At 49.7% G+C, this 18,475-nt stretch overlaps 1 protein-coding gene across 1 annotated transcript in view; it reads left to right on the top strand.

The window, feature by feature from the left end:
* Nucleotides 1–15,949, top strand: part of SMAD6 (SMAD family member 6) — a 44,723-nt gene extending 28,774 nt beyond the window's left edge. Inside the window, exon 4 of the mRNA XM_064456044.1 lies at nt 15,047–15,949. Within this exon, the coding sequence (XP_064312114.1) occupies nt 15,047–15,588 (542 nt within the window). The 3' untranslated portion in view covers nt 15,589–15,949. The remainder of the gene's footprint in view (nt 1–15,046) is intronic.
* Nucleotides 15,950–18,475: the final 2,526 nt, after the last annotated feature.

Below are 18,475 nucleotides of genomic sequence, written 5' to 3'. Positions count from 1 at the left end.
TGATTATCCAGTCCTTCACCCCTACAGCATCCTGCGTGCTGCTGGGGGCTGAGATGACTTGCGCCGTGCGGCTGGACGTGACTTGGGATGAGCTTTGGCAGCAGGCAGGGCTTGTTGCCTGCTCTGCCTTGCACTTGCTCCAGGACAAGCACCTTTCATTTTGTTCCCAAATTCAATTTTGCAATGTTCCAGCAATGCTCTGCCTTTAGCATACCTCCGAGGTGCCTGTGCAGCTTCAATTTCTTGCTTGGGTATGGACACGGATGCCCCCTGGGATGGCAGTAGGTGAAAACCTCGCTGAGCTGGGTTGTGCAGGGTGGGTGCCTGCCTGCTCTCCTCCCCGTTGGCACCCACCGCCCCTTTCTTTGCGCTTCCTGAAATGCACGGGGTTGGTTGTTTTGGTTTTTTGGGTTTTTTTTTTTCCCCTTCTGCTTGCACGGCAAACGGATGTTTAGATCGGAAAGGAAATGGGATCGCTGTTTTCTCGGCTCTGTATGCAGCAAACAGCCTTTCAAAATAACTCGGGCGTCGTAAGTGCCAGGAAAAATAGCAAAGCCAGAACGTTGTAAGCAAATAATGGGTCTTTCTGTTAAAGGTCTCCTCTTCAGCTCTGAGTTTGCATATCGGACCAGTTGTTTTTAGGGGTTGGTTTTTTTTTGAGGTTTTGCAATTATTTTCAAAGCAAACAGCTTCAGTATGTGCTGGATGAGAGATTTTACTGATCCCAGAACGCTGCTTCCAGGTGATTTCCCTGGGACAACAGAGCTTTTGGGTGGGAAATTGTAATTACTGTAATTTGGGAGCTAATATTTGGATCCCAAGTGCCCAGTGCTGGGTGTTACCCTGGAGGAGGTGGCCTTGGAGGATAGTGCCCTCTGGGGTGTGGGGTGTCCCCACAGTGGGAGCCCACCCAGCCTGGCAGTGCCTGTGCCTGTCCCCTGTGGGGACGACTCCTGCAGAGGCTTTTGGCCGGTGCTGTGGGACGAGCACAGCCCGCCTGAGCCACCCCCGGCGGGAAAGGTGCTTGGCAGGTTTGGAAAACTGGCTGGAAGGGCAGGCGATGCCCTGCCTGCCCCCTGCCTGCTCCCTGCCTGCTCCCTGCCTGCCCCCTGCCTGCTCCCTGCCTGCCCCCTGCCTGCTCCCTGCCTGCTCCCTGCCTGCCCCCTGCCTGCTCCCTGCCTGCCCCCTGCCTGCCCCAGGCGATGCCGGGGGCACACCTCCTGGCCAAGGTTAGCCCTGAAGCTCGGGCTGGAGGTGGCGTTGCATGCCAAGTTTGTGCCCGTGGTGCCATGACTGCCCTAAAATGCCAGTCCCAAAGGAAACCCCAAAAGCATCTCCCTGCGGGTGCGCACCGCCGACCTGCTCGGTAGCAGGACGTATCCTGTCCCTTCAGGGACTTCTTTGGGATATCCAAGCCAGGAGCCCCGTTGCTGCCACCTGACCCCCCACCCCTGCAGCACCCAGACCCGACGGGCACCCACGAGGACCGCGCTGCCCGCACGGTGATGGGGTAGGAGCCACCAGCCCTTCCCCAGGTGCCAGCCCCTGGCTGGCTCCCGGTCTTGTGCAGGGGAGCAGGATGTGTTTAAAATACAGAAAGTGATGAAGTGTTGCCCAGACTGAGCTGTTTCCCAGCCCCACGGCCATCTAATCCCAGCTTTCGGCTGCTAGGCCTCTGGGCAAAGGGCTTGCTCAATTCTGTGCTCGGACTCATGGGTTACAGACCCACGGGGGTGTACACAAGCTCCACAGACATTGTCCCCCATCGCCCCCTGCGGCCGCGCAGGCATCCTGGTGCTCCCCGTGGTGGGAGATCCTGGATTTTGCAGATCTGGTGGGTTCGATACAGAGGATGCAGGGCCGGGAGCAGGTCCCACTCCCTCTTCATCTCCCTGGGGAAGAGCAAATCAGCGTAATGACTGCGGACACCGTGGTGCGCTGAGGTGGGCAACGGGGGGAACAGGTACTCTTTTTTTCAGACTTTATTTTTTCGTTTGGAAATGCAGCCTCGCAGTCATGCTGTCACAGTTAAAATAAGGTTTAAATTACGGGGCTGGCTGTGGCTTTTTCCCTTTCTTTCAGAATTTTTGCCAACTTGCAATTTACTTAATGAAATCCTGCTATTTCGTTTAACAGGGATATTTTTTGCAGATGTTGATTTAACCCAGCTTTATAAAATATGTGAACTGTGCAGTTTCTTTCCTATTTTTAACAATTTAAGGATTCTAGTGCAGGAACTTGACAGAGTTTATAACATCGATAGCATTTGTTTGTTTGTACCATGCAAATACGGGGGTTGAACGATGAGGCTTCCACATCATCCACAGCCCCATCAGAAATAGCCAGAAATGTCGCAATAATGAGCAAAAGTTGTCCAAAGTGGGAACCGTGGTGCCCACTGGAGCTTTGTGAATGTGTTTCTGCAAAATATCAGACCCTGATTTCACACTCAGTTATTCTTCAGGTTTCTTGCAGGGGGGTTCCTTGCATCCATGTGGACATTTTATATATATATATATGACCTATAGCAGAACAGAGAAGAGAAATGAGTCTCTTTTAGGCTGTTGACAGGCTGCCCTTTTAATGTATAATATCAGGCGTATTTCCCCCCAATATGCCTTGCTTTATTTTTTAAAACCAAGTTCCCTTGAGGGGAGGGGAAGAATTTGACGTTTCTCTTAGCGCTCGGCTGTGTTCAGGGTGTGCAGTCTTGAGCTCGTTAGCCACAACGAAGCGTTCACATGCTCCATTAATCTCCCTGTCCTTGATATACAAAGAGCCCGACCTGCTCTCCTTCCCGTTTTCCTCTCGACAGGAAAGTCGTTTACTTCGGTACTTAATTTGCAGAGTTTATAACTGCAGCCTGTGCATTCCCACCCCCCCCCACCCCAAAACATCTCGTGGAGGAGTTGCAACCACGAGCCCTGCATAGGCCAGTCCTGAAAAGGTTATTTTTAGCTTTAAATTTCAGCTGCCCTGTAAGCAAGACGAGAGCTTGTCCAAGAAAGGTGGGAGCATTTTTAATCTGAACGAAGACCCTTCCTGAGCTCTGCTCATACACCCACAAATTATTTTAGCTGGGTTACATTGAATGAATGTTACTGGAAATCAGGAGACCCGGAGCTAACGGTGGCAGCGTCTCTGCCCTGTGTCTCTGGCTGTGTCTGTGCTTGAACTCATTAATCGTTTTCTCTTTGAACATCCCGAGTGAAGCTGGAGTATCGGGGTGTCTGGGATTTGTATTAGTGCAGCAAGACAGGATGTATCCCATGGAGTTTCGTGTGTATTTTGGTATTTTCCTTTTTTTGCCCCCCCTTTTTTTATAAGAAACTGTGGTTTTTAGAAATGAAAACAAGTCCTCCTTGGCCAGGGAGGGTAATTAGCATGAGTCACCTCCACTCTCCATGTGCAAATACAGGGTTAGGAATTTTGTCATCTGGGAGATTATTGTGAAGATGCTTTCGGGGACTTTCGGAGGCCACATGTCGCTGCCTCACTGGGCTGCAGCGATGCTTGCAAATGTTGTGGATTTTGTGCAAATACATTGGTTTTCATCCCCCATCCCCTGCTTATTCCTTGCACAAGTTTTCTTGCTGTTTATCTGAACTTAAATAGATTTACAGCACCATTCCAGCGTGTATAGAAATAACACATGATATGTTTGGCCTTTGGGGGTGATCTTATCCCAGGCTAGCAGAGATGCATGCCCTGTGCCACATCTCTGGGTTGCTGATTTATGGATTCTACAGAAAAAGGGCCAGGAGGCCTCTCCAAGTGCATCCACCACATTCACGGTGGTGTGAGTCCTCCTGCAAAGCAGAAACTGCCAGCGCGGCATCCTCGCTGCTTCCACGGGGAATGTGAGGGACCAACTCTGGGGCTTAAATCCCAAGATGCTTAAGTCATTGTTTAGTCTTTGCTTTAAGTGGGAGTAAGAGCCCATGGATGCTGGCCACAAGCAGTTGTCAGTGGAGCGAGCTGCTTGCTTGGAGTAAGGGCTGGAATAGACCCAGAAAATGTTTACACATAAATACATGAACTAGCTATCGGAAAATCTGGCGTGTGTGGGTGCACACGCATGCACACAGCCCTCTGCACGTTCCTCCTGGCCCGGCTGCGGCCGTGCAGACGTGCATGTGTGTGCAAGCCGGGGGGCAGGAGCCGTCCCCCTGCTCCCCAGCAGCGCCGCAGGACCGGGGGCCTGCCTCGCCAGCCGCCCGCCGCTGGGCTCTTCCCACGGCTGCTCACACGGCATACGGACTCCATCCCCATCGCTTTTAATTCCCTCCAACAGATATGAGCCCCAGGGCCTCCCCATACAGGTTTATCCCTTTAACGTGACCAAACTGGCTTGCACACCAGGGGGATTGTTTCCTTGCAAAGGCCACGCTGGCACCCAAAATCCGTTAATTCCCTGTAAAACTTGGTCAAATCCACCACGAGAGAGGACTTGAAGCAACCGCAGGCGGTGTGACGTGGGGTGGTGACCGCGGAGCCGTGGCTCCCCATCTTGTGGGGCTTGCTCAGACAGCGAGTCTCGGGGAGGGCTTTATCAGGACAAGGATCTTGGGCTTTGGCCAGCAAGAGCAAAGCCTGAGTTTCCATTTTACTCTCAAACCCCGCCTGCTTCCCATATATGTGAGGGCACTGACATCGTGCTGGAAAAAAAGCCTTTTCTAAGGATGCTGGGGAGGATTGTCGGGCCAGGGGAGGCATGAGGCGGAGCCTTTTTTGGGGAGCAGGGGATGGGTTGGGATGGGGAACCCACAGCCGCTCTGGATACTGGCGTGGGTTTGGGATGAAAGCCCTTTTTGTTCTCCCAGAGACCCCAGGCTGGGGTCTCGTGGCTGCCAGGGACCGGACTCTGCACCCAGCAAAACAGCTCATTCCCAGCCCGTATGGAGAAACACATTTGATAGGCTCCTGCGTGTGGCCCCCGGGGAGCCCCCCCAGCCCAGCACTCCTCCATCACAGCTTGTTTTCCAGGTTGGTGATAGTTTCCTAAAGCTTTCACAGTCCTTGATATTTGCAGTGGTATTGGCATGGAGCCGACAGACATGTGTCTCCAGCGCCTCGGTCTTCTCTCGAGGATGCTGCTCGTGGCTGCACGGCGTCCTCGCCTCAGAGAAATCAGGGTGGCCTTGGGTTTTTTCAGCCCTCTCACTGCTTCTCACGTTGCCTGCCTCCAGCTCCAAAACACCGCGGCTGGTTCTCAGTCGTAAATCCGATAGAGGTGCGATAGCGGGGCAAGGCTGCCTTCGTTCTTGCTCTGGAGGGAACGGCTCAGGCTGGAGCACGACTGCGGGCTCTCAAAGTATATCCAACGGTGACGTTTTATTTGGTTTTGCTTTGATTTTTTTTCCACTCAGGGAAGCATCTCCGCTCGTTTTCTGGATAGTAAAAATAGAAAAGCGTGGCAAAGCCGCTGCAGTCACAGCCTGCTTTGTTTCCCGTGTCCTGTGCAAGGTTTTTTTAAGCCCAAAGTTTCCAGCTTTGCTGGCATTTTTGGGGAGCAGGTTTTGCATGACCAGCCTGGGACATCTGAAGGAGGCCTAGTGGAGGGGAACCGCTGAGCATTCACCTTCTGGAAATGCCAAATTTTGGGTGTTACCGGAGGGAGTTGTAATTTGGGGTTGGGGCTGTGCCGAGAGCAGTGTGAGTAGGTGACGGTGTGCTGCCTGGCTGTGTGGCCTTTGCAGGACAGCCCCCTTTGTTCGGAGGAGATCAATGCCCTCGTATTATCTAACAGTTGGAGGAGGAAAGGCCTTTTTTTACAATTTTTTATCTCCTGCTTTTCTCTGGAGAAGGTGTGTCCTCTGGAGGGACATGTGTCCTGTGCTGGGTTAGTGGTCCTGCTGCCACCGGCGACGCCTCGATGCTCTTGGCAAGCGCAGGGAGGCTCGAACATCTTCAGAGGCATCTCTGCAGCTGCCTTGGCGACATTCTCACCAGCTCAGCATCTGGGTTCCCAAAACAACCCCATCACCTCAGTGTCCCTTCCACCCCAGCAGAAACCCCTTTGTTTAATGCCGGTGCGAACCAGGCAGGGTTTGGTTCGGTTACAGCCCGAGCGTTCCTCCTCTGGACCGTCACCCTGCAGTAGGGTGATTCCCAGGCTCAGCCAGGAGCCAAGTCCGGCACCCGACGTGCTCTGCACAAGAGGCGTGATGGAGGTGGAAAGGGGTGTTAGTCCTGTTTCTTCTCAGAGGGACGACCTAATTTTGTTTCTGCTTTTAAAAATGCTTGGAAGCACACAGCCAAAACTTCTCTATGACCAAAAACTATTGTTTATTTACACCGGTTTCCAGAGTCTCTCCTCCACTTGCGGGATGCTCCGACTTGCTGCAGTGCTGGCCATTGAGCAGATTATTTCCCTCCCCGAGGGCATCAGTCGAGATGTCTAAGAGCACCCAAAATCGCTCCCCAAAGCCGAAACGGCTTCGAAAGGGAGAGGAGAGCTCAGGAGGTCCCACGGGATTAGGCCGGCCCAACTTCTGCCCACCAGCCCAGCCCAAGTCGGATGCGGTTGGCGTAGCCAGGATTGCAGCAGGCGGCCCCCGGATTAATTAATAGCGAGGGCTGGCGCAGCGCCAGGCGGGAGCGGCGCAGGGAAGGGAGCATTGGACGTTGCGGCGGCGGCGGCTAAAAGGGAAATCTGCCATTGGGTGATTTATGGGGTGATTTCTCCCAGATTCAGAGCGTTTTTCAGGCTCTGGGAATAAAAAAAAGGGGGGGGGGGGACTGCGTACATGGTTGTCCAGAGGAGCTGAAAACATGAGAGTTCTCAGCCTAAAAATGAAAAAAGGGGATTTTTTTACCCCCATATTTTTGTCCCAGCATCCCCCACCCTTGCAGTCCTGCCCTGCAGAGGGCACTCGGGGAATGAGGCTTCCCCCTTCCTCAGCGTGCAGTCGGTGCCTTGCCCAGCTGGCAGCGGGAGGCAGAGAAAAAAGCCAAGCCCAACTAGACAGCGCTCGGAGGATTTTCAGCAAACCTCCTATTTTATGGAAAATCAGTTGGTGGAGACCTTCCCCTCTGATCTTATCGCCCGTGCCTTTCACCAGCTCATTTCTCTCCCCATTTTTTCGGCTGGTTGGGGCATGAGGCGGGGGCACCCACGTCTGGGCAGCCGAGGATGCTGTGGGCGCTCAGGGAGGTACCGAGCGCGACCCCGGGATTTTGCCAGGCTTGGACTTACCCAGGGCTGGTTTCCAACAGCAGAGAAGTCTCAGCCAAATTCTGGTTGATGACAGGCCTGGTGCTTTCATAATTGGCAGCCAACGCAGGTGATTATGTTTGGGGCTCCTTTTGAAGATGTATTTACATTGTTGTGTTGACTTGTACGCGCCAGGTATAAAGTGGTTACATGCACAGCCCAGGAACTTAGGAGCGATGAATGTGCCTGCAAAAGCTGTGTGCAAGGGAAGCTGAGACTATACAGAGACTGCTCAACTCAAAATAATAAAAGAAAAATCACCTAAATCTCTGAAAACATTGGCCTTTAGAAGTAATGCGTAAAAATGTCAGTGAAAAATACCTGAGTTGGGCTTTTCCAGTTTTCTTACTTTCTAGGACTTTTCACCCTTGGCTGAAAAGACCTTTGTAAACCATGCAGGGGAGCTGGAAAAAAAACCTGCTAAAATACCTTAAAATCATGTTCTGGGCTTCATATTTAATGGCCAGAGAAGGTACATTAGACCTGCTAAAATACCTTAAAATCATGCTCTGGACTGTGTATTTAATGGCCAGAGACGGTACATTAGAAACAAACTCCTTGATTTTAGCTTGAAAATAAGCTAACTGATGATGGCTTACAAATTTCCAGGCAGAACTAAACGTGGTGCGTGTTTTTCTTTGAAGGCTATAAAAAAAATGAGCATGAGCTGATGATTTTGCAGAGTGGTTTCTTTTATGCAGAGAAAATTGTTTTCATCCTAATTCTTGGCATTGGCTCCTGTCCTGTGTTGCTTTTGTTTCTTGGGCTGCCATGGAAATGTCCCCCTTTCCCCCCAGGCCTCTCCACGCGCCTCTTCCACCGGCTCTGTTGCCCGTCAGACCCTTTTTTGAACTAATTTAATTAATTAACCCAGTGCAAGTGTTCTTCTGAGTTAATCATCTACTGGGTTAACAAATTAAATTGGCTCATGGAAGGAGGCTGGGGAGCACCAGAGCTCTGCTCCAAGGTAAAGGCTGGAGGTGGATGAGGAGGAGGAAGGTGCATCCTTCATGGTGGGTATGGTGGCAGCGAGGGCTCTTTTCGGCTGTCCGCGGTGCCTTCTTTGATGTTGGTTTTTGCTGGATGAGTGAGCTGAACTGGTCTCTGTAGCTGCACAACAGCCACATCCAACGTGAGGAGCGTGCCAGGAACTGCACTGGGGTTGGAGGGGTTGGGAGCCTTTTGCACCACAATGGTGACACCAGATTAATTGTAATATGAAATCACATTCATTTTATAATTGAGGCATGAGCTGGGCTGAATCTTTATGTCTCTCAGCGAAGCAAACCTGCAGCCTGGAGAGAGTTGGATGCTCTGCAGCATGGGGAAGGTCTAGACTGCTGTCCCTATGGCTGACCTCGGTCATCAGCTCGGGAGCTGGTGACAGCTTTTCAGGGCCTCTAGGAATCAGAGAGCAAGTTTGTCTTGGTCAAAGCTGGGACACTGAAGGATCCTCAGTTGCTTCTGGGCCTTAAGGAAAAGGTCCAGGAAGAAGCCTAGGGTTCTTCAACCTCCTGCTTGCACCCAGCTGCCGTCTCCTTGCACAAGCCCGTTGTCCTGCTGTAACACACAGCTGCTTGCTTCATTAGAGAAACCAAGAAGTGATTATTAAAATGGACTGCCCTCGTCCTCATCAGGACTTTTCCCTGGCTTTTGCTGGGGGACAGCATGGAGAACCTCCTGCTGCCTCTGCTCTTCCAGTGTCCCCAGGGCCATCTCAGGACGGCAGCTCAGGTCCTGCCCAGCCTCCTCCATTCATTTGCTGGTGGACTTGGGTTGTTGCCTTAAATATATATGGTGGAGCAGACGTCGGGGCACTCCCATGGGCTGACAAAGCGGCAAAGGGGCTGAGATGTGGCTCGCCAAGGGCTGCAGCTCCTCCAAGGGTGGCACGGTGCCTTTAGAGTCCCACCCCACCACTCCCAGTGGGGATGGACAGACAGATGGTGGCCGCTTTGTGGCCCTGTGTCCCCAGAGGGTCTGCATGGGGGAGCCCCGTGCTGGGGGCAACGCTCAGCTTCTCCCCAACCCGCGTGGGCAGGGTCTCGTGCCGGGGGTGGTTGCAGTGCAGGGGCTCTCGGTGGGCTGCAGTGATGCATTCCAGCTGAAACTTGTAAGGCAGAGGTATTTTAAGTATATTGGCTTAACGAAAATGGTTGTGAGCTTTGCTAGGGCAGATTGACAATTAATTTTTTTTTTTTCAGGGCCATAAAAATTCCATTTCTGCTGTAGAAAGTTTTAACCCCTTCCTTACCCGGGGGCTTGTTTCTAAGGGTATTAATGGGGGATTATTTTAACCGATGGCTCCCTGGTGAACTGTTAAAAGATTTTTGGGAAATGTGCATGTTCTTTGCGCAGGGATTTTTATCTGGACCTTGTTCACGGTGACCTGTGTATGGCTATAACCATCCTACTTCCACGTTCCTGCGTGTTGGGTAGCGTAAGCATATGTCTGTGCTACGGCAGAGGGGAGAAAAAAAGACTGAGGATGTATCTTACAGAGTTTAAAGAATAAAACTGAAGAAAGACTTTGGGCATTGAGAAAGCTCCATGGCCAGGGGAGCGTTAGATGCAGCAGTACGGGAGGGTGTGACATGAAAATGGGGGTGTGGGCTGACTCGTGGGGATGCTTTTGAATATCCCACTTCATCTCTTCAGGTGCCCAGATGTGCATTCGAGTCCTCATCACGTTCGGAGCACGCAGTGCTTTTTTTTCTTCGTAGGCATGGTCTTCCCTGTGGGCGCCTCTTAAACGTGTTTTGAAAAACCCATGAGCGTGGTTTGGGGTTAAGTGGGGAAGGGGGGGGCTGGCATCACCCATTCCTCACGGGGGGCTTTGCTTGGATAAACAACGTGGCGCCACTCGTGACTGTTTCCTCAGGAGTCCGTGCAAAAACGGGAATATTCCTCAAAGCACTGCAGCAGACTTCCCTTCTCACCCTCGTTTCCTTGTGCCGCAAGATCTTACTTGCAGCCATATATCATGGGGGGTGTTTGACCTGCTGAGAAGAGGTTTGGTGGCTTCGGAAGAGCCGAAGCATGAATCAGAGGTATTTTAATCATGTGTTTTGTGATCTGCCCATGTTTTCCATCCTGCTTTTAAGTGCAACATCAAGCAGTGGGACTGTGCAGCTTTTTTGTTTTGGAAAAAAAGCATCTTTCTTTTTTCTTTTAATGCACTGCTTTGAACTTTACCGGCATCAAGCACTGTCAAAGCATACATAAGCTAAAACCTCAAGTTATTTTCTTTACCTCCACACTGCAGGGAGTGAAAGCAGCAGCGCTGCTAATGCCATGAGGATTTACAGTATTTGCTCTTTGCATTTATTCCTGTACCCATATTCCTTCTGCCTGAGCCATGCAAGACTCTTTTCCTGTTACATTCTGGTTTTGATTCTCCGTCTTGCTTCCTATCTTGTTTTTTTATCTTAAATTGTTTGAATTTCCTTTTGGATATGACTGCTGCGAGGCATCGCTGCAGCGGAGGAAACGGCGACTTGGCGGAACGAGTAAACAAGAGGCAGAGTTTCAGCCCGTCCATCTGATCGATAAAGGTGGCTTTGATGGAAGAGATAGCCCTGACGCCAGCCTAAATGTAGCTGTTAGAAGTTGTAGCTGCCTACAATGATAGTTGTTAAAAATGCGGCGTGCACCATCGAGGGAGGCTCTGCAGGACTAAAATATTTTTCTTTCTTCAAAAAGAAAGCTAACAAGCCTGCCTCTGTTCCAGCAGAAAGGGGGTGGGGGGGGAAGAGAGAGGAAAAAAGTGGATTTTCTTGTCTGTGCATAAAGGGCAGGGTGGAAAAAGAGGAGGAAAAAATGGAATATTTATTTAAAAGGCAGAGGACATGCTTTTCTGCCGGCCGCCCCTGCTGTCTGCTGAGTGGTAGTGGCTAATAGCTGGAGGCGAAACTAATACTTGGCAGGGGATAAGACACAGCGCAGGCCCCCTTGTATTAGGGGCTTGCTAAAGTGCTTGCTTTATGTCAGGGCTGCGAGATGAGTTCATCTTTTCAGGATTTGGTTGAGTGCGCCGGGAGATAAAAGAAGGCAAAGGGAACCCACTGCGGCACGGGGAGTGAGGCAGCCGGCAAGGGTGGCAGCGATGGATGGCGCTGGGGCACAAGAGGGACCCTGCCAAAAGCTTTCCGGAGGCAGAGGCTTTTGAGATGAGCCTTTAACTGTCTCCTTTCGGAGTATTTTATGTGCCTGTGGGCCACAGGCAGGTTGCTTTTGTAGCTGGTGGGTGGCTTTTAAAGCCTTTCTTCACCCTTGGCCAGGAAAAGCGGGGTGGAAAGGAAACTTTTAGTTGCTTGATGTGCAGTTACCTAAAACCCACGTCCTCTCCCGTTTGAAGGAGCACAGGACATCTCCAGGGGTGCTTTGAGCTGGCAGAGCTGTCACTGCTGGGCCAGAGCTGTGACGGGGCGAGAGAGATGAGAAGCACGTTGGCAGGGGGGATTTCACCCCCCGAGATGCGTGCGTGTATAGATGGACTGAAGCCCGTGTCATAAATTGTGTGGAAGTGATCTTAGTAAGGCTATTCCAGATGCATGAAAGCAGGAGGTACAAAAAAAACCTTCTCCTGTTTTCAGCATATTTGTAGATTGATGACTTTGCCAAAATATTTGCCAGTTCCTGGAAAGCAGAGATGGCACCAGGGATGGTGTCACCTAAAGCGCGATGTTCTTGTAGAATAGATGCTGGTTTCCTCCTGCTTTTCCTGACTAGATGTGTTGATTTGCAATAAGCCATGGGAAACTCAATAGCAATAAGCTATTGAAATGTTCATTGCTGACTATTCCCCTAATTAATTCAGCTGATGGGGAAACGTGAGTTTTGAAGTTGTCCCATTCTTAGCCTGTAAGGCAAATTCGGGGGCTGAGTGATAGTTTCTAAAAAATGTAATAACAAAACCAACTTAGCTAATGGGCATGCAGGGCTTTCTGGAGGTTGGGAGGTTAAACAGATGCAGAGCTCAGTAATTGCTACCAGCCTCCGGGCCCGGCAGATGAAAAACTCTGAGCTTGTCTGTAGCCCCCCCAGCATCACTTGAGTGGGATAGCAGCAAAGTCTAGTGTTTGAAAGAGTTTTGGAAAGGCACTGTGAGCATCTCAACTGGGTGATGTGCCAGGGTAAAGATGACTGGAAACTAGACGCTGTGGAAGACGTACCTGCAGATGAAGCTCCGTTGCTCAGTGCCTCTTCTTTCTGCTGTCGTGCCATTTTCATCACCTATGAACTACCTCTTGTTTCACCTCTTAAAAGAAAACATGGAATTATTTGCCATAGTGCATTTTAAAGAGCAAAATATGCTGACAGTCTGCATGGTGGTAGACCAAAGGATGTCACCAGAGAATGTCAAACAATTTTTGTCCGCGCCAAGTTGTTGATTTCAGGGGTTTGTACAGATGCAGCTAAGGATGGACTTGCTTCAGTAACATTCAATTAGATAAGACTGTTTGGGTCAGATTTGTGTTAATGCCATAAACTTGGTTAACATCGCTTTTACAACTGCTGTAGAAATAATGCAAAGAGGTTCTGAAACTTTTTGTCACCTATTTCATCAAAGTTTCTGTTCCTGGTGGAGACCTTAGTGGATCACATTGGCATAAGGCAGCTGGGAGTGGATCTAACCCAGATTTACATTTGAATCCTCTCTTCTATCCCTAAAACCTCATGTTCACATGGCTGGTGCTTTGCAAGGCATCATGAGATAGTCAAGTCCAGCTGTCAGTATTTAATGATGTGCCTGGGTACAACACGTCCATCATGCACTTGCTGATGAAGTCAATAGCCTTTTGGAGCACGTTGAGTTGTTTGTTTAACTGCTGGAGATGCAGGTGCAGGAGGGTCATTTGAGATGGCAAAGGAAATACAGTTATTGGCCAAAGAGTAAGAATGGGGGAAAACCTTTGGTTTTACTGTTTTTCTGTCATTAGCAGAGTGCAGCATTAGGATGAGCTCACTACAGAGTGATTCTGAGTAGTTTCCACTGAGGATGGCTCAGAAGCACGGAAACCAAAGACCCATTGGTGTCACTGGTACATGGTGGAGTGTCCTACCCCACCACAAGGGCTGTGGCTGACCTACAGGACCTGGTCCTTGGGAGAAAGAAACCCAAGTTTGCCTCACCTGGCTCCAGGATGCTGCCGTTGCTCCAACCAAGGGTCTAATTCTGAATTTAAGGGGTGCATCTCACCCAGTTGTGTTCAACAAGGCTTTTCCCATGCCTTTAGGAGGCCCAGGACATCACCTCCAGTATCAGGGGGCATGAAGCTCTTGGCTCACTCTTCCATGGAGGTTTGCCATAAATGCAAGGAAATGGTGATTCGTTTTCCTGTGGGGTTGAAGTGTCTAATTGCTGTGGGGTTTCCTTCACAGTTCTGGATAAAATGTGCATCAAACCAAAAAGGGGCTGTTGGCTGCGATGCTGGGTCCTAAAAATCATTTAAAGAGATGATGGGGGAAGAAGGGGCCAATCTGGCATTTTTGGGGTGGTTTAGACCTGTGATGGGTGAAGGGGTCGCTGCAAGACGATGAGCATTGCCCACAGCAAAGGGCATCCTGCTGGCCCCGCTGCCTCCCCGCTGCCTCCCCGCTTGCCCAATTACCCTCTTTCTCCCCATCTCCCTCCCCTTAAATTTGTATAGTTACAACTCAAGTTAAACTCTAACAAAGCAGCTTAATTCAAAGATTGTTAATGGGGAGGAGAGCCCGTTCCCCTCCGAGGTAATTTGAGCCCGAAAAGAAACAGGGCTGTAGGCTGTGCTTGAAATCCGGTGCGTCAATAGGGTCTCTGAAGCAAAATAATGGCATCACCCCGCGTGCGAGTTAATCAGACATGATGGCACGAAGGCAGAGGGGTCAGCAGGCCGCGGGCGCGTGATATATTGTCAGGGAGCTTAATGCCGGGCACAGAGCAGGGCTGGCTTGAAGCAGAGCTCCTTGCTTGAAATCCCAGGGTTGTTTTCTGTTAACTGGTGCGGTAGGAGCAGGAATGATGTTCAGCGAGAGGTTAATTTGCCCTCTTCAGGGCTCTTCTATGACTGAGAGTTCCCATCTTCCTTCTGGAGACATCATAACTTACACAGGTTTCTGGCAGTCTGCATCCCTCCTGTCTTTCTTAAATGTAATTCCTAGAAAGAAGAGACGTTACTTATTGTCCTGGAGAGAGTTCCAATGGCTTTGTAGGAGGACGTGTATAGTTCATAGCAACTAGTCCCCCTTGGCATGAAATGCCTCCTCAGATTTCATGCTCTCTGTGGGAACATCAGCGTCGCTGTCAAAGAATGTTACATAGCAGAGATAACTGTCGGGTCAGTCATCCAGGCACTTCATGGACACAAGTTGGCCTTTGAAAATGGGGATACACCACCACAGCAGTGCTGGAGGAGCTTGGGGACCTGCCAAGCTCAGGGGTGGCGGAGTTGTTGTAGTGGTACAGTATCCATGCCACTCTTGGTGGTAGAAATGCACATATCTTGAGTAGAAAGGGTCCTGGCTGCTGGACACAGGATTGAAGATTAAATTAGAAAAAGAGGCATGGAGCTCCACAGGAGCTGGTGGGTGGCCTGTTGGGTCACCAGTTTTTGCTTGAGCCTTCTTTCTTGGCAGCATTTGACATAATTGAAGACGGGCTTTGGGTTTAGCATGAGGTTTGGATTGAAGGTGGGCTTTGGGTTGAACACAAGTTTTGGGCTGAACACGAGTTTGGTTCCCCCGTGAGCAAAGATGATGGGTGGGAAGAGCCATTTGCTTACCCTCCATACCTGTCTTTTCCCAGGTGGTCACAGCAAACCCTGACTTCTCCTCTGCTTTCCCCCACAGATGCCAGTACGTCACCCGATGCCGTGAAGAGGAGCCATTGGTGCAACGTGGCCTATTGGGAGCACCGGACGCGCGTTGGCCGCCTCTACACAGTGTACGAACAGTCTGTCAGTATATTTTATGACCTACCTCAAGGAAACGGCTTCTGCCTCGGACAGCTAAACCTGGAAAACAGGAGCGAGACTGTGAGAAGGACTCGAAGTAAAATCGGCTACGGGATTTTACTTAGCAAAGAACCGGACGGTGTGTGGGCGTACAACCGCAGCGAGCATCCCATCTTCGTCAACTCCCCGACACTGGACATCCCCAACTGTAGGACTTTGATAGTGCGCAAGGTGATGCCGGGCTATTCCATCAAGGTGTTCGACTACGAGAAGTCCTGCCTCTTGCAGCACACGGCCGATCTGGATTACGCAGACGGGCCCTACGACCCGAACAGCGTGCGGATTAGCTTCGCCAAAGGCTGGGGGCCATGTTACTCAAGACAGTTTATCACATCGTGTCCTTGTTGGCTGGAGATTTTACTCAGTAACAATCGATAATGGTCAGCCTCTGACGAAAGGAAAAAGAAAAAAAATGACACAGACTATCCCAAATATCATCTACCTAGATTTAATATAAAGTTTTATATATTATATGAAAATATATATTATACTTGTAATTATGGAGTCATTTTTACAATGTAATTATTTATGTATGGTGCAATGTGTATATGGACAAAAAACAGAAGATGCACTTTGGCTTATATAATTCTTTCAATACAGATTTTTTTTAAAAAGAAAAATTATACAGCAAAAATAGGAGAAAGCCCTAATTTTGATGTATGGTTTTTTGAAATATTATTAATACCCAGGCAAAAAGCTAATACCGGTCACTCATTGATAATAAAGTATTTGCATTATAGGGGGGGGGTTTAATTGTCTTTTTTTCCCTCCCACCCCAGACTGAAGTCTGCAGCAGTGTCTCCTCGGGCGCTCTGCAGTCAGGGGGCATTTCCACTGTCTCCCATCTCAGCCAGGACCCTTAGGAAAACAATAAATTAGTTGCTGGAAGGCTGCAGTTGTCTCTAAGAGGAGGGTAAATGAGGACTGTTTGAGAGCCAGGGAGCAAATGGAGAAGGTGAGAGGAAAATCTCCCATAGCTGTTCTTGCTCAGGACTCTCTGATCGCTCTGATAACACAAAACATGATGGGGACATCGTGAAGATGAGCGTGCATGTTCATGTTTGTGCAAATCAATGGGTATCAGTGCTGACGGGAAGAGCAGAATAGACCGTGGCCCTAAAAGCTGCCCAATAGGACCAGTTTGCGTTATCAGCCTTGCACAGGGGTTGTCTGTGAGTCTGGTATCTCCCGGGCATGTTTGATGGTTGAGAAACAAATGGTGGTTTTGGACAACTCATGGTTGGGTAGATCCTCAGTTGGAGACACCACAGCATGGCCTGAATTTTGGGAACCTCTTCAGCAACTTGAAATAAGGCAGAGGTGAGTTGCACGAGTTGCATGCAGATTTGTCCTGTAGATGTCCCAGTCTGTCGCCTAGGCAATAAACCAAGAGAGAATTATTTGGGAAGAATGTATTTGCTCTGAGGAGCAGTTGCAGCCAGAAGTCCTGGTCAAATAAGCTTGTCTCGGCTAATTTACTCTCTGGAAATCCTGGATAAATCAGGCACTTTGCTGACTTCTGCCTGAGCTTCGTTGCTGTCAGCACCGTAGCACCCATGTGCTAGCATGTGGGCAGGTTGGACGTTGTCTGGCTTTGCTTGGCTACTGAAGTTATTGCCAGCGGCTAGTGTTGCCAAGTCTCAGAGTTGTATTACAAATCCCTGTACATTTGATTTTCATAAAGTCCCGTCCTCTCGAGCCCGGTGACTGCAGAAGCACCTCCGCTTTTGATGTTACAGAAGGTGTTTTTGTAGCCCTCATATTTGCAGAGAAAAACATGCAACGAGACCTGGTCAATGGCTCAAAACTCAGAGTAAAATAGGACATCAACTTAATATTAAAAAGCCCTCCTGATGCGGGTCAGGGTCACGCATTTAGGCGACTGGACTTGCTGTACCTACGGCAGCCGTGAGCGAGGATGGGGAAGGTGGGGACCGCATCCCGCTGGGGAAATGCACAGACCTGCGGTGTACACTGGGGAGAGACACGAGCAGGGAATGTCGCAATGACATTTCCGCAGTCATTTTTCAAATTATAACCATGCTTGATATTTAATTGGGACCACATTGGCTGAGTTCATGCAGCATCAGTATTAATACTTGACATCACGAATTTTTGTTTGTGTTACAGCCATTGTTGTCAGGGAACGGTGTCAAAACATGTCACTATTGTTTAAAGCCAGCTTTCAAGAGATTTGCAGGGTTTTTTTTTTTTTATCCCCTTCGGCTTAGATTTGGTGTGTCCTGCCATACCACCTACATCACTCACTGTATCACTTTCACACAGTTGGTCAAGAGGCCGTTTTATATCTTGAGGTTTTTTAAAGAGATTTTTGTTAATACCACACTCATTTTAACTGAGTTTCTTCTCCCTGTTCCCTTTTCTCTTTCCCAGCATTTCCCACCACCGCCCAGAAGGTTTTGCATTCACATGCCAAGCCAGCTGCTGCCTTCTTCCTTGTCCTCCTCCTCACTTGCACACATGGATGCAGCAGTGCCGTTTTCCGCTTTCTACTGGCTTCTTCCATGTTTTGGACAAAGTAGCACCAAGGGTGAACATTGTAATTTGCTTTTATGCCACCCACAAAAGACCTCGTCCCAGTGCCCACGGAAGCTGTGGTTCCTGTGCTGTGGATTTCCCTTAACTCTTTATTTGCAGCGCAGCTGGGCTGGTTGGGCACCTTCCAGCTCCATTCTGGGTCTACATCAGCAAAAGGGTTTTTGTGGGTTGAAATTTGAGGGTTAACTTTGGGGTTTCCCTTGTTCAATCCACTGATTGTACTTAATTTTTCTTTTTTTATTACTCATGTACTTCCCCAGGAATAAATAGGGAGTTTTATTTCAGTTGACAGCAAGGCTTTAAAGGGAATAAAAAAGGATTTTATGGTGAGGCAATGAAATAAGGCATAAAGTATTCTTTTCTGTCTCACTCCTCCCCTTTGATACCTTACTGTAATCATTAGGACCCAGTAAAGAAGCTTTAGGACTTGCAAGCTATTGAACTCCACACTGGACCCTTGCAAAGCTCAGCTGAAGCTTTCCCTGTGCAATCACCCAAACTAAGTTTGAACCTGGGAAATATTCAGTGACTGCAAGTTGGTGCTGGGAGCAGCCCTTGGGGGGCTGTGGGTGGAGGGCGCTTACATCAGGGAGAGAACACTTACTTACCTGCCAGGGTGTGCAGGAGCAGCTGGGCATCGTTCGGTTTTGCTAACGACCCAATGAGTCTCTCTTGTGCCCACACCCACAGCTGCTGGTGTTTGCTC

The sequence above is a fragment of the Phalacrocorax carbo genome, chromosome 7 (assembly GCF_963921805.1).
Source record: "Phalacrocorax carbo chromosome 7, bPhaCar2.1, whole genome shotgun sequence".
Taxonomy (NCBI): domain Eukaryota; kingdom Metazoa; phylum Chordata; class Aves; order Suliformes; family Phalacrocoracidae; genus Phalacrocorax; species Phalacrocorax carbo.
Note: the sequence above shows the minus strand (reverse complement) of the source record. Positions and strands in the feature narration are given on the sequence as shown.